At 40.1% G+C, this 23,673-nt stretch overlaps 2 protein-coding genes across 3 annotated transcripts in view; both read right to left on the reverse strand.

The window, feature by feature from the left end:
• Window positions 1–23,673, reverse strand: part of LOC127105056 (uncharacterized) — a 100,613-nt gene that overhangs the window by 23,650 nt on the left and 53,290 nt on the right. The gene's annotated exons all lie outside the window — the stretch shown is intronic.
• On the reverse strand, window positions 975–3,095 carry LOC127105061 (uncharacterized). The gene is made up of 2 exons (XM_051042228.1): window positions 2,370–3,095; window positions 975–1,002 (listed from the first exon to the last, which is right to left on the reverse strand). The coding sequence occupies exons 1-2, from the start codon at window positions 3,017–3,019 to the stop codon at window positions 990–992; spliced, it is 663 nt and encodes a 220-aa protein (XP_050898185.1). The 5' UTR covers window positions 3,020–3,095; the 3' UTR covers window positions 975–989.

Here is a 23,673-nt window from a genome sequence, read left to right on the forward strand (position 1 = left end):
AGCCATGAACAGGGAAGCATCAGAAGCCATTTCTAATGAGCAAAGCATCCCACTGTAGAACCCCTTTTGTTGCAGCATATGAGTCACGTGGTAGTAATTTACAAGACTACATGCTACAACATGTCATGAACACAAGAATTGGCAACAGACTGGTGCTTCAAAGCGGCATACAACCATTCACCATTAATAAACATCAAGTCAACTTGCAGCAAGGAAATGGTTGCAAACCTAAGGCAGCCTATGAATCTGCAACAAACATGTCCTAACTTCATACCAAACTTGCAAGGGCCAAGCCAAACCTCCAAAGCCCATGGCAAACACAACAGTCATCAAGAGCCATCAATCAAAAAATAAAAACCAACCATACATTACATACTACAAACCTGGCCTGACCTATTTGATAAAGTCATACATCTAGCCATTTGAAACTCATCATAACATGGATGATTCCTGCAGCAACAATTCCTGCAACCAATAATGCAACAACCACCAAGTATGAGCCATCATTGCATAACATATGGACCTAGCCAACTGAACTCATGACTGCTGCTACAAAGTCACTAAAATAAGACATACCCCAAAGCCTGCAACAAGCCAAATGGAACCACACCAATGCATTGGGTTTGCAGTACTTGTCACCATGAGCTGCAAGTCCTTTAGGCATGAGTTTGAAAGTGAGATACAAAGGAAATACATTGGTCCTACATCCTGCTAGCCATAAGCAAGAGCACAACATGAGCTCACAACCATTCCCTTGTACAGTAGGACATAACCAGTCAATGCCAACCCAAGCATTTCAATAAGAAAATCAAACCTAACAACCTACCATATGCTGAACTGGAAGAAGGGTTCAATAGGATTCATCCATGTGCATTGAAAAACCAGTTGTTGAGGCAGTGATGCATGCACACCTTAAGGCCAAACATTCCCCAAGCTTGCATCAATAAGTCTACCATGGCTAAACCTTGAGTTGAGATGATAGGCCAAATCTACTCAAGCTTGCTGCAGCAAAAGAAACAGGTAAGGGCAAAGGAATTGAATACCAGTTGTGGGATAAAACTTGTGAAGCACTGAACTAAGCCTATGTATCAAAGTTATTAACATCCACATATCAAGCTATTCAACAATTCAAAGGGGGAAAAGTAAAGCCACTTAACCGTAACCTGCAACATGGATAGCAGGTCACTAAAATCATGTCAACATGAATGTAATTTCATGCTACCTGCTACAGCCAGTTGGTGTACCAAGGCTACTAACATGTATTCTTCATTATTCCAAGCCAAGGCCAGGGTCACTTAAACTTAACTTGTAACTTGAATAACAGGTCACCCAAAATGATCTCAACATAACTGCAACTTAACCATAACCTGCAGCAACGAGTCAAGTTTCAATTCACTCATTCACTAACCAACATCAACTCACTTAACTAATTGAGTCGTTTCTAACTAATTGATTTTTTCAACTAACTCAATGAGTTGAGTCCAACTAACTCCAAACCATGTTTAACTAATTCCATACCTAAGTCCCAAGCTAGAAAGGCCCGAACCAAAAATCTATTTAAGAGATTCACCTCTCTCATTTTCACACCCTTGGCATTTGTGTGAATTCTCTCTGCAATCTTTTCCCTCACCCTCACCAAAGCTCTCACTCTCTCACAAAAAAGCCATTGAAGCTTCACCTTGAAGCTTCAATTTTGCTTGAGCTAAGCCACAACGTTCATAGATAAGTTGAAATCAACTTCTACATTTCATTTTTTCAAAAACCTTCTCATTCAACCTCTATATAAACACTATTAAAAACACTTCCATAAGTGAAGAATTTTAAATTTATAAGCACACAAAAGCTATAACTCATAAGCTAATCCAGATGCTCCTAATGCATTAGTTATCTACCTATGCTTATCATGTTGGAGATCAAAGGGAGTAAAACGGTAAGCTTGCAAGCTTGAACGCTATAGGTGAAATCTCATCAGGAATCATATTGAAAAGATGCATACAAGAAGCTCGCAATGTTTCAAAGACTAAACCGCGAGCCATTCAACCAGTAGAATTGTGAACTGCATTGTTTACACTTCGACTATTTGACCGGATCAATCACACTTTCACCTAAGCTCAAGCTATTCAAAACCATGACCCAAAGATCTCACCCGTTCAAAAACATCGATATATAAAGCTTATTAAAGAATTAACTAACTAGCTATTAACAAGTTCAAACATACTAACTAAGCAAATTAATGCCTATTTGGATAAACAGTTAAATTAAGTGCTTATATCATAGAAGTTGTTTAGCTATTAGCTATTTTTATAAGAAATGATAATACAAATCAAACAGTTTCCACATAAAAGCTATAAATTGTATTCAAAACAAACCTTATCTTGCCAAACTTTGAAAAAATGGTATGAGTAACAAGCATAGAAGGTTTAGAAGAAACCCTAGTCTCCGCGAACCACCGCGACGGCACACCATTAACAACAACCGTATCCGGTTCGCGCCTGGAACTCCGATTGACATTCCGAAAAGCATAAAACTCTTCCCAATTCTTCTTCATCCCATCAAAATCATCACACTCAGGAACATCAACCTCGAGCCTAAACCTAACCCCTTGAAGATTCAACTCAACGCCGTTCAATTTTTCAACAAGACCATTCCTCCATTTCACAACGTCGTTTTCATTCTTCTCACTCAAAAACGACAGGTCCCAGATGTGGAGTGTACCGTAAACGACGGGATCTTCGCGTTTACGCTTTTTGAGGTCTTTGTTGAAGCGTTTGAATTGAAGATCTTCTTCGGGGAGAGGAAAGGGAAGAGAATGAGAGGTTTGGAGAAAATCGAGTAAGGCTCGTTTGGTTTTCCATTCGTCGATTTGGTTTGTTATGGAGGATGAAGGTGTGGAAGGGTGTACGGTGAGGTTGAGTTTGATGCGTGGTAGGAGAGTGAGGTCTTTGTCTATTTCTAGGGTTGCTGTTGGGGGGATTAGGTTTAGATTTTCTTGCTCCTCCATTTTCATCTTCATGCTCATCACTCAGTCACTCGCTGACTAAACTGGTGTTATTTTCTTCAGCTACTTTTCTCTTACATCGTTAAAAATTAAAATCAGTTTAAACAGCGCTTTCTCAAAAGCGCTGACTAAGGTCTATATTTAAAAGCGCTTTCTAAAAGCGCTGTCTAAGGGGGGGTCTTAGACAGTGTAACACCCCGAATATTTTGGATTAATTTAAATATTATTTTAATAAGATTATTGGAAGGAAAAAGGAATTATTAAATAATATTGGGAAATATTATTATTGATGTTATTTATTTTAATATTAATTAAATAAATAAAATAAATGGAATATGAAGAGTGGAAGGGTAAAAGTGGAATTGGATATAAGAGGCCAAAGTGAGAACTCAGAAGTTTTGTCACGTATTTTGCCTCAGAGTCAGAGAAAGAGAGGAACCGCTGAAGAGAAAGAGAAGGAAGAGGAAAAGGCCAAAGATTGCTCAGAGCTTCCTTCAATCCAAAGAGGTAAGGGGTCTGAACCTTATTAAATGATAATATGCGAGCAAATTCATGATATATGTTGGATTGTTGATGAATTTGGGGATTTTAGGGAGATTGGGAAAGTTGGGGTTTTGATGGAAATTCTCCGATCTGTGAGTCTGGTTGAGTTATAGGCATTATAATCGAAGTATGTTGTGTATATATGACTGTTAAATGTTGATATTGGGTTGTTAGCTGTGAAATATGAGTTATGGCAAGTAGAGAAGCAAAGCTGCGCTAGGTTCTGTAGCAGAGGGCTTCTGTTCGCGCGCGATTCGCGGCGCGAAGCCCAGTTCGCGGCGCGAACTGGGCAGAATCCAGAGGAGTTCTGTAACGCACCGTTCGCGGCGCGAACCCTGCTGCGCGGCGCGAACTGTGCTGTGCAGAAGTTGATGTTGGTGAGTTTTTGAGTGCGTTGAGTTGCGAGACTCTTAGTAAGTCGCTGTAATTGTATTATAACAATTAATAGTAATTATATGATGGTGTATGAGGTGTTTATGATGATGAGATGTTGAATTTACGTGTTTAGTTATAAATGTGTTATGTAACGATATGATATTGTTGTAATGTTGTTGTTGTTTTGTTGAGTTGTATGTCATGCTATTAATGATGATGATAACATGACTATATGATGCTGTTGTTGCTATGTTGATGATGATGCATGTTTGGTGTGCATGCATTCATGAAAGGCCGATGCCTAGTGATGAACGGACTGAGTTCCAATGATGATGTTGACTCCGGGCTTGTTGAGAGGCTTGGTTCCTTGCGGGGAACTCGGATTCTATGGTGGTGAATCTGGGAGTGGTGATCCTGTAGTGGTCACAAAATGGGTATACCGAGTCGTGTTGAGTCATGCATGGGTGTGTGCATTGCATTTGATATGTTGTTTTGCTGATGTTCATGAGTATGTTGATTATGATGATTATGATGAGCTGTGTTGGCATAGGGGAAATATATTATGTTTATATTTCTGTCGTTATATTATTATTTAATAATGTAATTCTCACCCCTTCTGCATGTGTTTATGTTCATCTATGATGAGCAATGTGCAGATAAAGAGGAGTAGCTATTGTTGAGGTTTGAAGAATAAGTGTAGAGTTATTCTACAGAGTCGAGTCAAATGCTCTGGTCATGTGACACCGGGGTTATGGGATTCGATAGAGAATTGATTATTATTACGTTGTTTATGATGACTATTATGTCGAGATGTTTGTTGAGACGATAATGAAACATTATTATGAATTGTTATATGTTGAAAGATTATAATTGTGTTGTTGTCCGCTGCGAAGTTTTTATTTTAATAAATAATATGTTTTATGTTGTGATATGATAAAAGTGTTATGTTGTAAGAAATGTAAACTCTTCTACATGTTGTACTCTGATAATCTATTTAATTATGTCGTTTGGGGTAGAAGGGTGTTACATTAGTGGTATCAGAGCATGGTCAATCCAGTCGAGTCATAATGTGATGTTTTCCCTGTTGGTCGATTAGTGTAAATGACACTGTCGATATTTAACGGTTGTGGTTGTGTTGTGTAGAGTATGGCTGGAGAAAATGACTGTGCGATTGCTGAGGCTTTGGCTGCTATAGCGCAGGCTATGCAGGCGCAGCAGAATCCGCCGGTCGACGAGTTTAAGAATTTGGGAAGGTTTCTGAAGAATAACCCTCCTACATTCAAAGGGCGCTATGATCCAGATGGTGCTCATATTTGGCTGAGGGAAATTGAGAAGATCTTCCGGGTGATGACGTGTACTGAAGCACAGAAAGTGCAGTTTGGTACGCATATGTTATCTGAAGAGGCTGAAAACTGGTGGGATAACACTCGCCAGAGAATTTCAGTACCAGGTGCTGAGATGACTTGGGAAAGGTTCAAGACGGTCTTTCTGGAGAAATATTTTCCTGCTGATGTGCGATGTAAGAAGGAGATGGAATTTCTAGAACTGAAACAGGGTAACATGTCTGTTGCTGACTACGCTTCGAAGTTTGAGGAGCTGGTGCAGTATTGTCCTCATTATAATGACGCTGGTGCTGAGGGATCCAAGTGTGTCAAGTTTGAGAACGGGTTGCGTCCCGAGATCAAACAAGGCATTGGTTACCAGGAGATTCGTAGGTTTCCTACACTGGTTAATAAGTGCAGGATATTTGAGGAAGATAGCAAGGCTAGGACTGCCCATTACAAGAGTCTTAGTGAGAAGAAGAATAAGGATCGTGGTGGTCCTTATGCATCTCCGAATGGTAAAGGTAAGCAGAAAGTGGTAGATGAGAAGAAGCCAAGTGGGGGAGGATCTCTCATAGCTGGTAAATGTTTCAAGTGTGGCGAGCCAGGCCACCGTGCTGACAGCTGTACCAAGAAAGTGCTGAGATGTTTCCGATGCGGTCAGGCTGGTCATAGAGTTACTGAATGTAAGGATGCTGGTCCGACATGTTTTAATTGTGGCGAGAAAGGCCATATCAGTTCGCAGTGCTCGAAACCGAAGAAGGCGGCTACTGCAGCTCATACTACTGGTAGGGTGTTTGCTCTGAGTGGGGCTGAAGCTCCTAAAGAAGATAATCTGATTAAAGGTACTTGCTTGATTAATAATGTTGAATTGCTTGCTATTGTTGACACTGGTGCTACTCATTCGTTTATTTCGTATGAGTGTGCGACCAGGATTGGTGTGATTATGTCGTCCCTAGGCGGAAGCATGGTGATAGATACTCCTGCTAATGGTTCGGTGAGAACTTCTGTTGTCTGTCGAGGTTGTCATTTGACGATCTTTGAGAGAGAGTTCGTGGTTGATTTGGTGTGCTTGCCCTTGCACCAAATTGATATTATTCTGGGAATGAATTGGCTAGAATTCTATGGCGTGTTTATCAACTGCTATAGGAAGACGGTGCGGTTTTCTGAAGTTGGTGAGAATGATGAGGCAAGATTTCTATCTGCTAGGCAGGTGGGGGATTTTGTGAAAGATGAAGCTCAGGTATTCGCTTTATTTGCGTCTCTGCAAGCGGATAAGAAAGTAGTGAGTGTAGATTTGCCTGTTGTCTGTGAATTTCAGGATGTGTTTCCGGAGGATGTAAGTGATTTACCTCCAGAACGTGAAGTCGAATTTGCCATTGACTTAGTACCAGGTACGAGTCCAGTGTCGATGTCTCCTTATAGAATGTCGGCAATTGAATTAGTTGAACTGAAGAAGCAACTTGAGGAATTGCTGGAGAAGAAGTTTGTGCGTCCAAGTGTTTCTCCTTGGGGTGCACCAGTATTATTAGTGAAGAAGAAAGAAGGTACGATGAGGTTGTGTGTCGATTATCGGCAGTTGAATAAGGTGACTATCAAGAATCGGTATCCATTGCCGAGGATTGATGATTTGATGGACCAGTTGGTTGGAGCTCATGTTTTCAGTAAGATTGATTTGCGGTCGGGTTATCATCAGATTCGAGTGAAGTCAGGGGATATTGCGAAGACTGCTTTCCGTACGAGGTATGGTCATTATGAATACACTGTGATGCCGTTCGGTGTGTCTAATGCTCCAGGTGTGTTTATGGAATATATGAATCGTATATTTCATCCGTACCTTGATAATTTTGTTGTGGTGTTCATAGATGATATATTGATATATTCTAAGACGGAAGAAGAGCATGCAGGACATCTGAGAATTGTTCTGCAGGTGTTAAGAGAAAAGAAATTATATGCAAAGTTATCTAAATGTGAGTTCTGGTTGAAGGAAGTGAGTTTCCTTGGCCATGTGATTTCGGGTGGTGGGATTTCTGTTGATCCTGCTAAAGTTGATGCTGTATCACAGTGGGAGACTCCGAAGTCTGCTACTGAGATACGTAGTTTTCTGGGGTTAGCTGGTTATTATCGCAGATTTATTGAGGGCTTCTCTAAGTTGGCATTGCCGTTGACGCAGTTGACTAAGAAGGGTCAAGTGTATGTGTGGGATGCAGCTTGTGAAGCGAGTTTTGTTGAGTTGAAGAGGCGGTTGACCAGTGCTCCAGTGTTGATCTTGCCTAATCCTGGTGAGTCCTTCGTTGTTTATTGTGATGCTTCTTTGATGGGTCTTGGTGGTGTTTTGATGCAGAATGGTAACGTTGTAGCTTATGCTTCTAGACAGTTGAAAGTTCATGAGAGGAATTATCCTACGCATGACCTAGAACTTGCAGCTGTTGTATTTGTGTTGAAAATGTGGAGGCATTATTTGTATGGTTCCAGATTCGAAGTGTTCAGTGATCACAAGAGTCTGAAGTATCTGTTTGATCAGAAAGAGTTAAATATGAGGCAGAGAAGGTGGTTAGAATTACTGAAGGATTTTGACTTTGAATTGAGTTATCATCCCGGTAAGGCTAATGTAGTTGCAGATGCACTGAGTAGAAAGTCTCTACATATGTCTATGATGATGGTTCGGGAGCTTGAGTTAATTGAACAGTTCCGTGATATGAGTTTGGGTTGTGAAGTTTCCGCTGATAGCGTAAAGTTGGGTATGCTGAAGTTGACTAGTGGAATTCTGGAAGATATTCGGAATGGTCAGCAAGTTGATGTCGCTCTAGTTGATCATATTACTATGGTTAACCAGGGTAACGGTGGTAATTTTGAGATCGATGAGAATGGCATCCTGCGATTTAAAGGTAGAGTTTGTGTTCCTGAGGTGTCGGAATTGAAAAAGAGTATTCTTGAAGAGGGCCATAGGAGTGGATTGAGTATCCATCCAGGTGCAACTAAAATGTATCAAGATTTGAAGAAATTGTTTTGGTGGGCTGGTATGAAAAGAGATGTTACTAAGTTTGTGTATGCCTGTTTGACTTGTCAGAAGTCAAAGATTGAACATCAGAAACCGGCAGGTATGATGCAACCTTTGAAGATTCCTGAATGGAAGTGGGATAGCATTTCCATGGATTTTGTGACGGGATTGCCGAGGACGGTGAAAGGTAATGATTCTATTTGGGTGATTGTGGATCGATTGACTAAGTCGGCGCATTTCTTGCCGATGAAGATTAATCACTCTTTAGAGAAGTTGGCAGAGTTGTATATTGAGGAGATAGTGAGGCTGCATGGTATTCCATCCAGTATTGTGTCTGATAGAGATCCCAGATTTACTTCTAGATTTTGGGAAAGTTTGCAGAAAGCGTTGGGGACTAAGTTGAGGTTGAGTTCAGCTTATCATCCTCAGACTGACGGTCAGACTGAAAGAACTATCCAATCCTTGGAGGATTTGTTGAGAGCTTGTGTGTTGGAGCAGAGTGGTTCTTGGGATAGTTATTTGCCGTTGGTGGAGTTTACTTATAATAATAGTTTTCATGCTAGTATCGGTATGGCTCCATATGAAGCATTGTATGGTAGGAGGTGTAGAACTCCATTGTGTTGGTATGAGTCAGGTGAGAGTGTTGTACTCGGACCTGAGATTGTGCAGCAGACGACTGAAAGGGTTAAGATGATTCAGGAGAAGATGAAGATTTCTCAGAGTCGTCAGAAGAGTTATCATGATAAGAGGAGAAAGGCACTTGAGTTCCAAGAGGGAGATCATGTGTTCTTGAGAGTTACTCCGACGACAGGTGTGGGTAGAGCTTTAAAGTCTAGGAAGCTTACTCCGAGGTTCGTGGGTCCGTATCAGATTTTGAAGAGGGTTGGGGAAGTGGCGTATCGGATAGCTTTACCGCCGTCGCTTTCTAATCTGCATGATGTGTTTCATGTATCTCAGTTGAGAAAATATATTGCGGATCCTTCGCATGTTGTTCAGTTGGATGATATCCAGGTGAGAGATAATTTGACCGTTGAGGTGTTGCCAATTCGGATAGATGACCGAGAGGAGAAGACCCTGAGAGGTAAGAAGATTGCTCTAGTGAAAGTTGTTTGGGAAGGTCCAGCTGGTGAGAGCTTGACTTGGGAGCGTGAAGATCAGATGAAGGAGTCGTATCCGGCTCTATTTGCTTGAGGTATGTTTTCGAGGACGAAAACTTCTAAAGTGGGGGAGAGTTGTAACACCCCGAATATTTTGGATTAATTTAAATATTATTTTAATAAGATTATTGGAAGGAAAAAGGAATTATTAAATAATATTGGGAAATATTATTATTGATGTTATTTATTTTAATATTAATTAAATAAATAAAATAAATGGAATATGAAGAGTGGAAGGGTAAAAGTGGAATTGGATATAAGAGGCCAAAGTGAGAACTCAGAAGTTTTGTCACGTATTTTGCCTCAGAGTCAGAGAAAGAGAGGAACCGCTGAAGAGAAAGAGAAGGAAGAGGAAAAGGCCAAAGATTGCTCAGAGCTTCCTTCAATCCAAAGAGGTAAGGGGTCTGAACCTTATTAAATGATAATATGCGAGCAAATTCATGATATATGTTGGATTGTTGATGAATTTGGGGATTTTAGGGAGATTGGGAAAGTTGGGGTTTTGATGGAAATTCTCCGATCTGTGAGTCTGGTTGAGTTATATGCTTTATAACCGAAGTATGTTGTGTATATATGACTGTTAAATGTTGATATTGGGTTGTTAGCTGTGAAATATGAGTTATGGCAAGTAGAGAAGCAAAGCTGCGCTAGGTTCTGTAGCAGAGGGCTTCTGTTCGCGCGCGATTCGCGGCGCGAAGCCCAGTTCGCGGCGCGAACTGGGCAGAATCCAGAGGAGTTCTGTAACGCACCGTTCGCGGCGCGAACCCTGCTGCGCGGCGCGAACTGTGCTGTGCAGAAGTTGATGTTGGTGAGTTTTTGAGTGCGTTGAGTTGCGAGACTCTTAGTAAGTCGCTGTAATTGTATTATAACAATTAATAGTAATTATATGATGGTGTATGAGGTGTTTATGATGATGAGATGTTGAATTTACGTGTTTAGTTATAAATGTGTTATGTAACGATATGATATTGCTGTAATGTTGTTGTTGTTTTGTTGAGTTGTATGTCATGCTATTAATGATGATGATAACATGACTATATGATGCTGTTGTTGCTATGTTGATGATGATGCATGTTTGGTGTGCATGCATTCATGAAAGGCCGATGCCTAGTGATGAACGGACTGAGTTCCAATGATGATGTTGACTCCGGGCTTGTTGAGAGGCTTGGTTCCTTGCGGGGAACTCGGATTCTATGGTGGTGAATCTGGGAGTGGTGATCCTGTAGTGGTCACAAAATGGGTATACCGAGTCGTGTTGAGTCATGCATGGGTGTGTGCATTGCATTTGATATGTTGTTTTGCTGATGTTCATGAGTATGTTGATTATGATGATTATGATGAGCTGTGTTGGCATAGGGGAAATATATTATGTTTATATTTCTGTCGTTATATTATTATTTAATAATGTAATTCTCACCCCTTCTGCATGTGTTTATGTTCATCTATGATGAGCAATGTGCAGATAAAGAGGAGTAGCTATTGTTGAGGTTTGAAGAATAAGTGTAGAGTTATTCTACAGAGTCGAGTCAAATGCTCTGGTCATGTGACACCGGGGTTATGGGATTCGATAGAGAATTGATTATTATTACGTTGTTTATGATGACTATTATGTCGAGATGTTTGTTGAGACGATAATGAAACATTATTATGAATTGTTATATGTTGAAAGATTATAATTGTGTTGTTGTCCGCTGCGAAGTTTTTATTTTAATAAATAATATGTTTTATGTTGTGATATGATAAAAGTGTTATGTTGTAAGAAATGTAAACTCTTCTACATGTTGTACTCTGATAATCTATTTAATTATGTCGTTTGGGGTAGAAGGGTGTTACATTAGTGGTATCAGAGCATGGTCAATCCAGTCGAGTCATAATGTGATGTTTTCCCTGTTGGTCGATTAGTGTAAATGACACTGTCGATATTTAACGGTTGTGGTTGTGTTGTGTAGAGTATGGCTGGAGAAAATGACTGTGCGATTGCTGAGGCTTTGGCTGCTATAGCGCAGGCTATGCAGGCGCAGCAGAATCCGCCGGTCGACGAGTTTAAGAATTTGGGAAGGTTTCTGAAGAATAACCCTCCTACATTCAAAGGGCGCTATGATCCAGATGGTGCTCAGATTTGGCTGAGGGAAATTGAGAAGATCTTCCGGGTGATGACGTGTACTGAAGCGCAGAAGGTGCAGTTTGGTACGCATATGTTATCTGAAGAGGCTGAGAACTGGTGGGATAACACTCGCCAGAGAATCGAAGTACCAGGTGCTGAGATGACTTGGGAAAGGTTCAAGACGGTCTTTCTGGAGAAATATTTTCCTGCTGATGTGCGATGTAAGAAGGAGATGGAATTTCTAGAAAACAAAACGGGTAACATGTCTGTTGCTGACTACGCTTCAAAGTTTGAGGAGCTGGTGCAGTATTGTCCTCATTATAATGACGCTGGTGCTGAGGGATCCAAGTGTGTCAAGTTTGAGAACGGGTTGCGTCCCGAGATCAAACAAGGCATTGGTTACCAGGAGATTCGTAGGTTTCCTACACTGGTTAATAAGTGCAGGATATTTGAGGAAGATAGCAAGGCTAGGACTGCCCATTACAAGAGTCTTAGTGAGAAGAAGAATAAGGATCGTGGTGGTCCTTATGCATCTCCGAATGGTAAAGGTAAGCAGAAAGTGGTAGATGAGAAGAAGCCAAGTGGGGGAGGATCTCTCATAGCTGGTAAATGTTTCAAGTGTGGCGAGCCAGGCCACCGTGCTGACAGCTGTACCAAGAAAGTGCTGAGATGTTTCCGATGCGGTCAGGCTGGTCATAGAGTTACTGAATGTAAGGATGCTGGTCCGACATGTTTTAATTGTGGCGAGAAAGGCCATATCAGTTCGCAGTGCTCGAAACCGAAGAAGGCGGCTACTGCAGCTCATACTACTGGTAGGGTGTTTGCTCTGAGTGGGGCTGAAGCTCCTAAAGAAGATAATCTGATTAAAGGTACTTGCTTGATTAATAATGTTGAATTGCTTGCTATTGTTGACACTGGTGCTACTCATTCGTTCATTTCGTATGAGTGTGCGACCAGGATTGGTGTGATTATGTCGTCCCTAGGCGGAAGTATGGTGATAGATACCCCTGCTAATGGTTCTGTGAAGACTTCTGTTGTCTGTCGAGGTTGTCATTTGACGATCTTTGAGAGAGAGTTCGTGGTTGATTTGGTGTGCTTACCCTTGCACCAAATTGACATTATTCTGGGAATGAATTGGCTAGAATTCTATGGCGTGTTTATCAACTGCTATAGGAAGACGGTGCGGTTTTCTGAAGTTGGTGAGAATGATGAGGCAAGATTTCTATCTGCTAGGCAGGTGGGGGATTTTGTGAAAGATGAAGCTCAGGTATTCGCTTTATTTGCGTCTCTGCAAGCGGATAAGAAAGTAGTGAGTGTAGATTTGCCTGTTGTCTGTGAATTTCAGGATGTGTTTCCGGAGGATGTAAGTGATTTACCTCCAGAACGTGAAGTCGAATTTGCCATTGACTTAGTACCAGGTACGAGTCCAGTGTCGATGTCTCCTTATAGAATGTCGGCAACTGAATTAGTTGAACTGAAGAAGCAACTTGAGGAATTGCTGGAGAAGAAGTTTGTGCGTCCAAGTGTTTCTCCTTGGGGTGCACCAGTATTGTTAGTGAAGAAGAAAGAAGGTACGATGAGGTTGTGTGTCGATTATCGGCAGTTGAATAAGGTGACTATCAAGAATCGGTATCCATTGCCGAGGATTGATGATTTGATGGACCAGTTGGTTGGAGCTCATGTTTTCAGTAAGATTGATTTGCGGTCGGGTTATCATCAGATCCGAGTGAAGTCAGGGGATATTGCGAAGACTGCTTTCCGTACGAGGTATGGTCATTATGAATACACTGTGATGCCGTTCGGTGTGTCTAATGCTCCATGTGTGTTTATGGAATATATGAATCGTATATTTCATCCGTACCTTGATAATTTTGTTGTGGTGTTCATAGATGATATATTGATATATTCTAAGACGGAAGAAGAGCATACAGGACATCTGAGAATTGTTTTGCAGGTGTTAAGGGAAAAGAAATTATATGCAAAGTTATCTAAATGTGAGTTCTGGTTGAAGGAAGTGAGTTTCCTTGGCCATGTGATTTCGAGTGGTGGGATTTCTGTTGATCCTGCTAAAGTTGATGCTGTATCACAGTGGGAGACTCCGAAGTCTGCTACTGAGATACGCAGTTTTCTGGGGTTAGCTGGTTATTATCGCAGATTTATTGAGGGCTTCTCTAAGTTGGCATTGCCGTTGACGCAGTTGACTAAGAAGGGTCAAGTGTATGTGTGGGATGCAGCTTGTGAAGCGAGTTTTGTTGAGTTGAAGAGGCGGTTGACCAGTGCTCCAGTGTTGATCTTGCCTAATCCTGGTGAATCCTTCGTTGTTTATTGTGATGCTTCTTTGATGGGTCTTGGTGGTGTTTTGATGCAGAATGGTAAAGTTGTAGCTTATGCTTCTAGACAGTTGAAAGTTCATGAGAGGAATTATCCTACGCATGACCTAGAACTTGCAGCTGTTGTATTTGTGTTGAAAATGTGGAGGCATTATTTGTATGGTTCCAGATTCGAAGTGTTCAGTGATCACAAGAGTCTGAAGTATCTGTTTGATCAGAAAGAGTTAAATATGAGGCAGAGAAGGTGGTTAGAATTACTGAAGGATTTTGACTTTGAATTGAGTTATCATCCCGGTAAGGCTAATGTAGTTGCAGATGCACTGAGTAGAAAGTCTCTACATATGTCTATGATGATGGTTCGGGAGCTTGAGTTAATTGAACAGTTCCGTGATATGAGTTTGGGTTGTGAAGTTTCCGCTGATAGTGTAAAGTTGGGTATGCTGAAGTTGACTAGTGGAATTCTGGAAGATATTCGGAATGGTCAGCAAGTTGATGTCGCTCTAGTTGATCATATTACTATGGTTAACCAGGGTAACGGTGGTAATTTTGAGATCGATGAGAATGGCATCCTGCGATTTAAAGGTAGAGTTTGTGTTCCTGAGGTGTCGGAATTGAAAAAGAGTATTCTTGAAGAGGGCCATAGGAGTGGATTGAGTATCCATCCAGGTGCAACTAAAATGTATCAAGATTTGAAGAAATGGTTTGGTGGGCTGGTATGAAAAGAGACGTTGCTAAGTTTGTGTATGCCTGTTTGACTTGTCAGAAGTCAAAGATTGAACATCAGAAACCGGCAGGTATGATGCAACCTTTGAAGATTCCTGAATGGAAGTGGGATAGCATTTCCATGGATTTTGTGACGGGATTGCCGAGGACGGTGAAAGGTAATGATTCTATTTGGGTGATTGTGGATCGATTGACTAAGTCGGCGCATTTCTTGCCGATGAAGATTAATCACTCTTTAGAGAAGTTGGCAGAGTTGTATATTGAGGAGATAGTGAGGCTGCATGGTATTCCATCCAGTATTGTGTCTGATAGAGATCCCAGATTTACTTCTAGATTTTGGGAAAGTTTGCAGAAAGCGTGGGGGACTAAGTTGAGGTTGAGTTCAGCTTATCATCCTCAGACTGACGGTCAGACTGAAAGAACTATCCAATCCTTGGAGGATTTGTTGAGAGCTTGTGTGTTGGAGCAGAGTGGTTCTTGGGATAGTTATTTGCCGTTGGTGGAGTTTACTTATAATAATAGTTTTCATGCTAGTATCGGTATGGCTCCATATGAAGCATTGTATGGTAGGAGGTGTAGAACTCCATTGTGTTGGTATGAGTCAGGTGAGAGTGTTGTACTCGGACCTGAGATTGTGCAGCAGACGACTGAAAGGGTTAAGATGATTCAGGAGAAGATGAAGATTTCTCAGAGTCGTCAGAAGAGTTATCATGATAAGAGGAGAAAGGCACTTGAGTTCCAAGAGGGAGATCATGTGTTCTTGAGAGTTACTCCGACGACAGGTGTGGGTAGAGCTTTAAAGTCTAGAAAGCTTACTCCGAGGTTCGTGGGTCCGTATCAGATTTTGAAGAGGGTTGGGGAAGTGGCGTATCGGATAGCTTTACCGCCGTCGCTTTCTAATCTGCATGATGTGTTTCATGTATCTCAGTTGAGAAAATATATTGCGGATCCTTCGCATGTTGTTCAGTTGGATGATATCCAGGTGAGAGATAATTTGACCGTTGAGGTGTTGCCAATTCGGATAGATGACCGAGAAGAGAAGACCCTGAGAGGTAAGAAGATTGCTCTAGTGAAAGTTGTTTGGGAAGGTCCAGCTGGTGAGAGCTTGACTTGGGAGCGTGAAGATCAGATGAAGGAGTCGTATCCGGCTCTATTTGCTTGAGGTATGTTTTCGAGGACGAAAACTTCTAAAGTGGGGGAGAGTTGTAACACCCCGAATATTTTGGATTAATTTAAATATTATTTTAATAAGATTATTGGAAGGAAAAAGGAATTATTAAATAATATTGGGAATATTATTATTGATGTTATTTATTTAATATTAATTAAATAAATAAAATAAATGGAATATGAAGAGTGGAAGGGTAAAAGTGGAATTGGATATAAGAGGCCAAAGTGAGAACTCAGAAGTTTTGTCACGTATTTTGCCTCAGAGTCAGAGAAAGAGAGGAACCGCTGAAGAGAAAGAGAAGGAAGAGGAAAAGGCCTAAAAGATTGCTCAGAGCTTCCTTCAATCCAAAGAGGTAAGGGGTCTGAACCTTATTAAACGATAATATGCGAGCAAATTCATGATATATGTTGGATTGTTGATGGATTTTGGGGATTTTAGGGAGATTGGGAAAGTTGGGGTTTTGATGGAAATCCCCGATTTGTGAGTTTCGTTGAGTTATATGCTTTATAACCGAAGTATGTTGTGTATGTATGACTGTTAAATGTTGATATTGGGTTGTTAGCTGTGAAATATGAGTTATGGCAAGTAGAGAAGCAAAGCTGCGCTAGGTTCTGTAGCAGAGGGCTTCTGTTCGCGCGCGATTCGCGGCGCGAAGCCCAGTTCGCGGCGCGAACTGGGCAGAATCCAGAGGAGTTCTGTAACGCACCGTTCGCGGCGCGAACCCTGCTGCGCGGCGCGAACTGTGCTGTGCAGAAGTTGATGTTGGTGAGTTTTTGAGTGCGTTGAGTTGCGAGACTCTTAGTAAGTCGCTGTAATTGTATTATAACAATTAATAGTGATTATAGGATGGTGTATGAGGTGTTTATGATGATGAGATGTTGAATTTACGTGTTTAGTTATAAATGTGTTATGTAACGATATGATATTGCTGTAATGGTTGTTGTTGTGTTTTGAGTTGTATGTCATGCTATTAATGATGATGATAACATGACTATATGATGCTGTTGTTGCTATGTTGATAATGATGCATGTTTGGTGTGCATGCATTCATGAAAGGCCGATGCCTAGTGATGAACGGACTGAGTTCCAATGATGATGTTGACTCCGGGCTTGTTGAGAGGCTTGGTTCCTTGCGGGGAACTCGGATTCTATGGTGGTGAATCTGGGAGTGGTGATCCTGTAGTGGTCACAAAATGGGTATACCGAGTCGTGTTGAGTCATGCATGGGTGTGTGCATTGCATTTGATATGTTGTTTTGCTGATGTTCATGAGTATGTTGATTATGATGATTATGATGAGCTGTGTTGGCATAGGGGAATATATTATGTTTATATTTCTGTCGTTATATTATTATTTAATAATGTAATTCTCACCCCTTCTGCATGTGTTTATGTTCATCTATGATGAGCAATGTGCAGATAAAGAGGAGTAGCTATTGTTGAGGTTTGAAGAATAAGTGTAGAGTTATTCTACAGAGTCGAGTCAAATGCTCTGGTCATGTGACACCGGGGTTATGGGATTCGATAGAGAATTGATTATTATTACGTTGTTTATGATGACTATTATGTTGAGATGTTTGTTGAGACGATAATGAAACATTATTATGAATTGTTATATGTTGAAAGATTATAATTGTGTTGTTGTCCGCTGCGAAGTTTTTTATTTTAATAAATAATATGTTTTAGTGTTGTGATATGATAAAAGTGTTATGTTGTAAGAAATGTAAAACCTTCTACATGTTGTACTCTGATAATCTATTTAATTATGTCGTTTGGGGTAGAAGGGTGTTACATTAGTGGTATCAGAGCATGGTCAATCCAGTCGAGTCATAATGTGATGTTTTCCCTGTTGGTCGATTAGTTAAAATGACACTGTCGATATTTAAACGGTTGTGGTTGTGTTGTGTAGAGTATGGCTGGAGAAAATGACTGTGCGATTGCTGAGGCTTTGGCTGCTATAGCGCAGGCTATGCAGGCGCAGCAGAATCCGCCGGTCGAAGAGAGTTTAAGAATTTGGAAGGTTTCTGAAGAATAACCCTCCTACATTTCAAAGGGCGCTATGATCCAGATGGTGCTCAGATTTGGAAAAAGAGTGTTCTTGAAGAGGGCCATAGGAGTGGATTGAGTATCCATCCAGGTGCAACTAAAATGTATCAAGATTTGAAGAAATTGTTTTGGTGGGCTGGTATGAAAAGAGATGTTGCTAAGTTTGTGTATGCCTGTTTGACTTGTCAGAAGTCAAAGATTGAACATCAGAAACCGGCAGGTATGATGCAACCTTTGAAGATTCCTGAATGGAAGTGGGATAGCATTTCCATGGATTTTGTGACGGGATTGCCGAGGACGGTGAAAGGTAATGATTCTATTTGGGTGATTGTGGATCGATTGACTAAGTCGGCGCATTTCTTGCCGATGACGATTAATCACTCTTTAGAGAAGTTGGCAGGGTTGTATATTGAGGAGATAGTGAGGCTGCATGGTATTCCATCCAGTATTGTGTCTGATAGAGATCCCAGATTTACTTCTAGATTTTGGGAAAGTTTGCAGAAAGCGTTGGGGACTAAGTTGAGGTTGAGTTCAGCTTATCATCCTCAGACTGATGGTCAGACTGAAAGAACTATCCAATCCTTGGAGGATTTGTTGAGAGCTTGTGTGTTGGAGCAGAGTGGTTCTTGGGATAGTTATTTGCCGTTGGTGGAGTTTACTTATAATAATAGTTTTCATGCTAGTATCGGTATGGCTCCATATGAAGCATTGTATGGTAGGAGGTGTAGAACTCCATTGTGTTGGTATGAGTCAGGTGAGAGTGTTGTACTCGGACCTGAGATTGTGCAGCAGACGACTGAAAGGGTTAAGATGATTCAGGAGAAGATGAAGATTTTCAGAGTCGTCAGAAGAGTTATCATGATAAGAGGAGAAAGGCACTTGAGTTCCAAGAGGGAGATCATGTGTTCTTGAGAGTTACTCCGACGACAGGTGTGGGTAGGGCTTTAAAGTCTAGAAAGCTTACTCCGAGGTTTGTGGGTCCGTATCAGATTTTGAAGAGGGTTGGGGAAGTGGCGTATCGGATAGCTTTACCGCCGTCGCTTTCTAATCTGCATGATGTGTTTCATGTATCTCAGTTGAGAAAATATATTGCGGATCCTTCGCATGTTGTTCAGTTGGATGATATCCAGGTGAGAGATAATTTGACCGTTGAGGTGTTGCCAATTCGGATAGATGACCGAGAAGAGAAGACCCTGAGAGGTAAGAAGATTGCTCTAGTGAAAGTTGTTTGGGAAGGTCCAGCTGGTGAGAGCTTGACTTGGGAGCGTGAAGATCAGATGAAGGAGTCGTATCCGGCTCTATTTGCTTGAGGTATGTTTTCGAGGACGAAAACTTCTAAAGTGGGGGAGAGTTGTAACACCCCGAATATTTTGGATTAATTTAAATATTATTTTAATAAGATTATTGGAAGGAAAAAGGAATTGTTAAATAATATTGGGAAATATTATTATTGATGTTATTTATTTTAATATTAATTAAATAAATAAAATAAATGGAATATGAAGAGTGGAAGGGTAAAAGTGGAATTGGATATAAGAGGCCAAAGTGAGAACTCAGAAGTTTTGTCACGTATTTTGCCTCAGAGTCAGAGAAAGAGAGGAACCGCTGAAGAGAAAGAGAAGGAAGAGGAAAAGGCCAAAGATTGCTCAGAGCTTCCTTCAATCCAAAGAGGTAAGGGGTCTGAACCTTATTAAACGATAATATGCGAGCAAATTCATGATATATGTTGGATTGTTGATGGATTTTGGGGATTTTAGGGAGATTGGGAAAGTTGGGGTTTTGATGGAAATCCCCGATTTGTGAGTTTCGTTGAGTTATATGCTTTATAACCGAAGTATGTTGTGTATGTATGACTGTTAAATGTTGATATTGGGTTGTTAGCTGTGAAATATGAGTTATGGCAAGTAGAGAAGCAAAGCTGCGCTAGGTTCTGTAGCAGAGGGCTTCTGTTCGCGCGCGATTCGCGGCGCGAAGCCCAGTTCGCGGCGCGAACTGGGCAGAATCCAGAGGAGTTCTGTAACGCACCGTTCGCGGCGCGAACCCTGCTGCGCGGCGCGAACTGTGCTGTGCAGAAGTTGATGTTGGTGAGTTTTTGAGTGCGTTGAGTTGCGAGACTCTTAGTAAGTCGCTGTAATTGTATTATAACAATTAATAGTGATTATAGGATGGTGTATGAGGTGTTTATGATGATGAGATGTTGAATTTACGTGTTTAGTTATAAATGTGTTATGTAACGATATGATATTGCTGTAATGTTGTTGTTGTTTTGAGTTGTATGTCATGCTATTAATGATGATGATAACATGACTATATGATGCTGTTGTTGCTATGTTGATAATGATGCATGTTTGGTGTGCATGCATTCATGAAAGGCCGATGCCTAGTGATGAACGGACTGAGTTCCAATGATGATGTTGACTCCGGGCTTGTTGAGAGGCTTGGTTCCTTGCGGGGAACTCGGATTCTATGGTGGTGAATCTGGGAGTGGTGATCCTGTAGTGGTCACAAAATGGGTATACCGAGTCGTGTTGAGTCATGCATGGGTGTGTGCATTGCATTTGATATGTTGTTTTGCTGATGTTCATGAGTATGTTGATTATGATGATTATGATGAGCTGTGTTGGCATAGGGGGAATATATTATGTTTATATTTCTGTCGTTATATTATTATTTAATAATGTAATTCTCACCCCTTCTGCATGTGTTTATGTTCATCTATGATGAGCAATGTGCAGATAAAGAGGAGTAGCTATTGTTGAGGTTTGAAGAATAAGTGTAGAGTTATTCTACAGAGTCGAGTCAAATGCTCTGGTCATGTGACACCGGGGTTATGGGATTCGATAGAGAATTGATTATTATTACGTTGTTTATGATGACTATTATGTTGAGATGTTTGTTGAGACGATAATGAAACATTATTATGAATTGTTATATGTTGAAAGATTATAATTGTGTTGTTGTCCGCTGCGAAGTTTTTATTTTAATAAATAATATGTTTTATGTTGTGATATGATAAAAGTGTTATGTTGTAAGAAATGTAAACTCTTCTACATGTTGTACTCTGATAATCTATTTAATTATGTCGTTTGGGGTAGAAGGGTGTTACATTAGACAGCGCTTTCATTATTTTTTTAGAACATTTTCCGTGTTTTATTTTTATTTTAACCTTAGACAGCGCTTTCTTTTAAAAGCGCTGTCTAAGATGCGCTGTTAAAAAACCTTTTTGGCGTAGTGGTATATTTTAGAAGGTGAATTGACATCTCTACTAGGGAAAACCAACCCAATTGTCGCACACTCTTTATTCTTCAAATAGAGCGCAAATTCATCTGACGTTTCTCTTGTTTTCTTTTTAATTGGTAATCAAATATTATATTTTAATAATACTGTTTTTGTATAAATTGAGGTGTGATGAGAATCATTTTCTCACATTTCTTCTTATTTTCTTCATTTGTTCTAACATGAGTAGTAAAACGCATGAACATGTTTTTTATTCGAGAATTAAGTCTCTGATGAAGATGTATTTTTGGATTAATTGGAGCTTCGAGCAATTTGAGAGGAACTTGATCCCTTGGTTAGACTGAGAGATTAATGATGGTGAAAGAGTTAGAAGAATTGACATACTTGTTTCATAAATCTCTATTGCATATGACAATGACGTTATCTAGCGTATTGTTAGAACAAGATTTTGGTTCTGCAATATATCTATAAGTTTTGATGATAACAAAGAATGAAATAATTTGGTACCCTAATAAAATTCTCTAAGTGTGTAGGATTCTAAGGTAAACTGAATCTGATGAAACAATATCTGACGTCAAACGAAGTCCAGAACAACAGATCCAGAAATGAAGATGTCGTATTTAACTCTAAATAAGATCGTGTTTGAAAGAAATATACACAGATTCTGTCATTAAATCTCACATATAAAGACTCTGAAGACCGTAAATCTAAAGACTCTGAAGAATGAAGACTCTGAAGACATTACATATATAGACTCTAAAGACACTCCATCTGAAGATTAGTCAAGCTAACACTGAAGACTACCCTACAAACAACTATCGGAAGAATACAAGATCTGCTCAAAGACTTTTTACTCCACTCACTCTGATTCACGCCCAACAGATCATCTGACTCATCAAAATCAGAAACTTAATCAAGAAGTATTATAAGTATGGTATGAATCTTTATATGGACAGTATTGACTACATTCCAAGACTGCTATGGAAAGGATAAGAAAATTAATATCATTAAGTCCCATTATTGGCAAGATATCATCATCAATAGTCTCTCCAACGGTATCATCTCCAAGAAATATATAAAGGCCTCACTATCATCATACCAAACAACAAAGCTATCACACAAGAATTCTACAATACATCTTCAACCATATACTAAATACTTGTTATTGTATAATTCAGTAATCACACACGAGTTGTTGCTCATAGTGTGATCATTGATCACGTATTTTTAGTTTTGCTCATATTGCTTATCTAGAAGCACCAAACACACTCTTGTAGTTCTCAATAGTTGTTGTAATTCCTCAAGGGACTTGTGAAGTCTGTAGACTTGAGAGGGCTAAGAGGTTGTTGAACTCTTATACGACTGTTGTAATCTTTCTATATTATTGGATTAAGTCCTTATTGAAGGCGAAATCACCTTGTCCGGGTGGACTGGAGTAGCTTTGACTTTCAAGCGAACCAGGATAAATTTCTGTGTTGTTTTCTTTTACTTTGTGTGTGTGGTGTTGCAAAAGTTTTTATTTTCAGTGAAAACAATTCAAACCCCCTTTCTTGTTTTTCTCCATCTTCAATTGGTATAAGAGCTTCGACTCTGTTATTTATTTTTGAATCAAACACTTAACAATGTAGAGAGATCTAGCATGAGGAAAACGTCATAGCTAACACAAAAGAAAGAGATAGCTACAACGTTAAACCTCCAGTCTTTGATGGAGAAAATTTTGATTACTGGAAAGGCAGAATTGAAAGTTTCTTCTTAGGCTACGATGTTGATCTATGGGACATTGTTACAAATGGTTATCAACTATCCATCTCTTCCCTTAGTATCGTTATACCAAGAAGAAAAATGAGTGATGATCAGAAGCGTGATTTCAAGAATCACCACAAAGCCAAAATTATTATGTTAAATGTTATATCTTACAATGAGTACGAAAAGATCACCAACAGGGAAACAACTAAAGAAATCTTTGATTCCTTGAAGATGACTCACGAAGGCAATAATCAAGTCAAAGATACTAAGGCTCTGCCCTTAATCCAAAAATATGAAGCCTTCAGAATGGAAGATGATGAAGTTGTTGAGGTAATGTTTTCTAGATTCCAAACTTTAGTTGCAGGTCTCAAGGTGCTGGCCAAAGGATACACTACATCAGATAATGTCAAGAAGATAATCAGAAGCCTTCCAAAGAAGTGGAGACCAATGGTTACTACCTTGAAGTTATCTAAGGATCTGAACAACATAAGCCTTGAAGAACTTATTAGCTCCCTCAAGAGTCATGAAATAGAGATAGAGGAAGGTGAACCTCAAAAGAAAAACAAATCAGTAGATCTAAAGTCTATATCAAAGAAAAGAAAGCCAGAAAGGAACACAACCTTTCAAGTTGGAGAAGAAAACGATGAGGACTCTGACAAGGAAGATTCTGATGATGAAGAGAAGTTATCTCATCTACCCATAAGAATCAAACAACTTTGGAGAAAAAGAAATAACAACTTCAGAAGACCCAGACAGAAGGGAGATCGTTCAGAGTCAACCTCCAGAGGCATACCCAACAAAGATGTGACCTGCTATGAATGCAAAGAACATGGACACTACAAAAATGAATGTCCAAAGATCAAGAAAGACAGCTCCAGAAAGGAAGGTTTCAAGAAAAGCTCCTTCAAAGCAAAGAAATAA

Source organism: Lathyrus oleraceus, chromosome 7 (genome assembly GCF_024323335.1).
Source record: "Lathyrus oleraceus cultivar Zhongwan6 chromosome 7, CAAS_Psat_ZW6_1.0, whole genome shotgun sequence".
Taxonomy (NCBI): Eukaryota; Viridiplantae; Streptophyta; class Magnoliopsida; order Fabales; family Fabaceae; genus Lathyrus; species Lathyrus oleraceus.

What these genes read in the sequence shown, in the direction of transcription:
- LOC127105061 (XM_051042228.1), bottom strand. Translation starts at nt 3,019, where the DNA reads ATGAGCATGAAGATGAAAATGGAGGAGCAAGAAAATCTAAACCTAATC.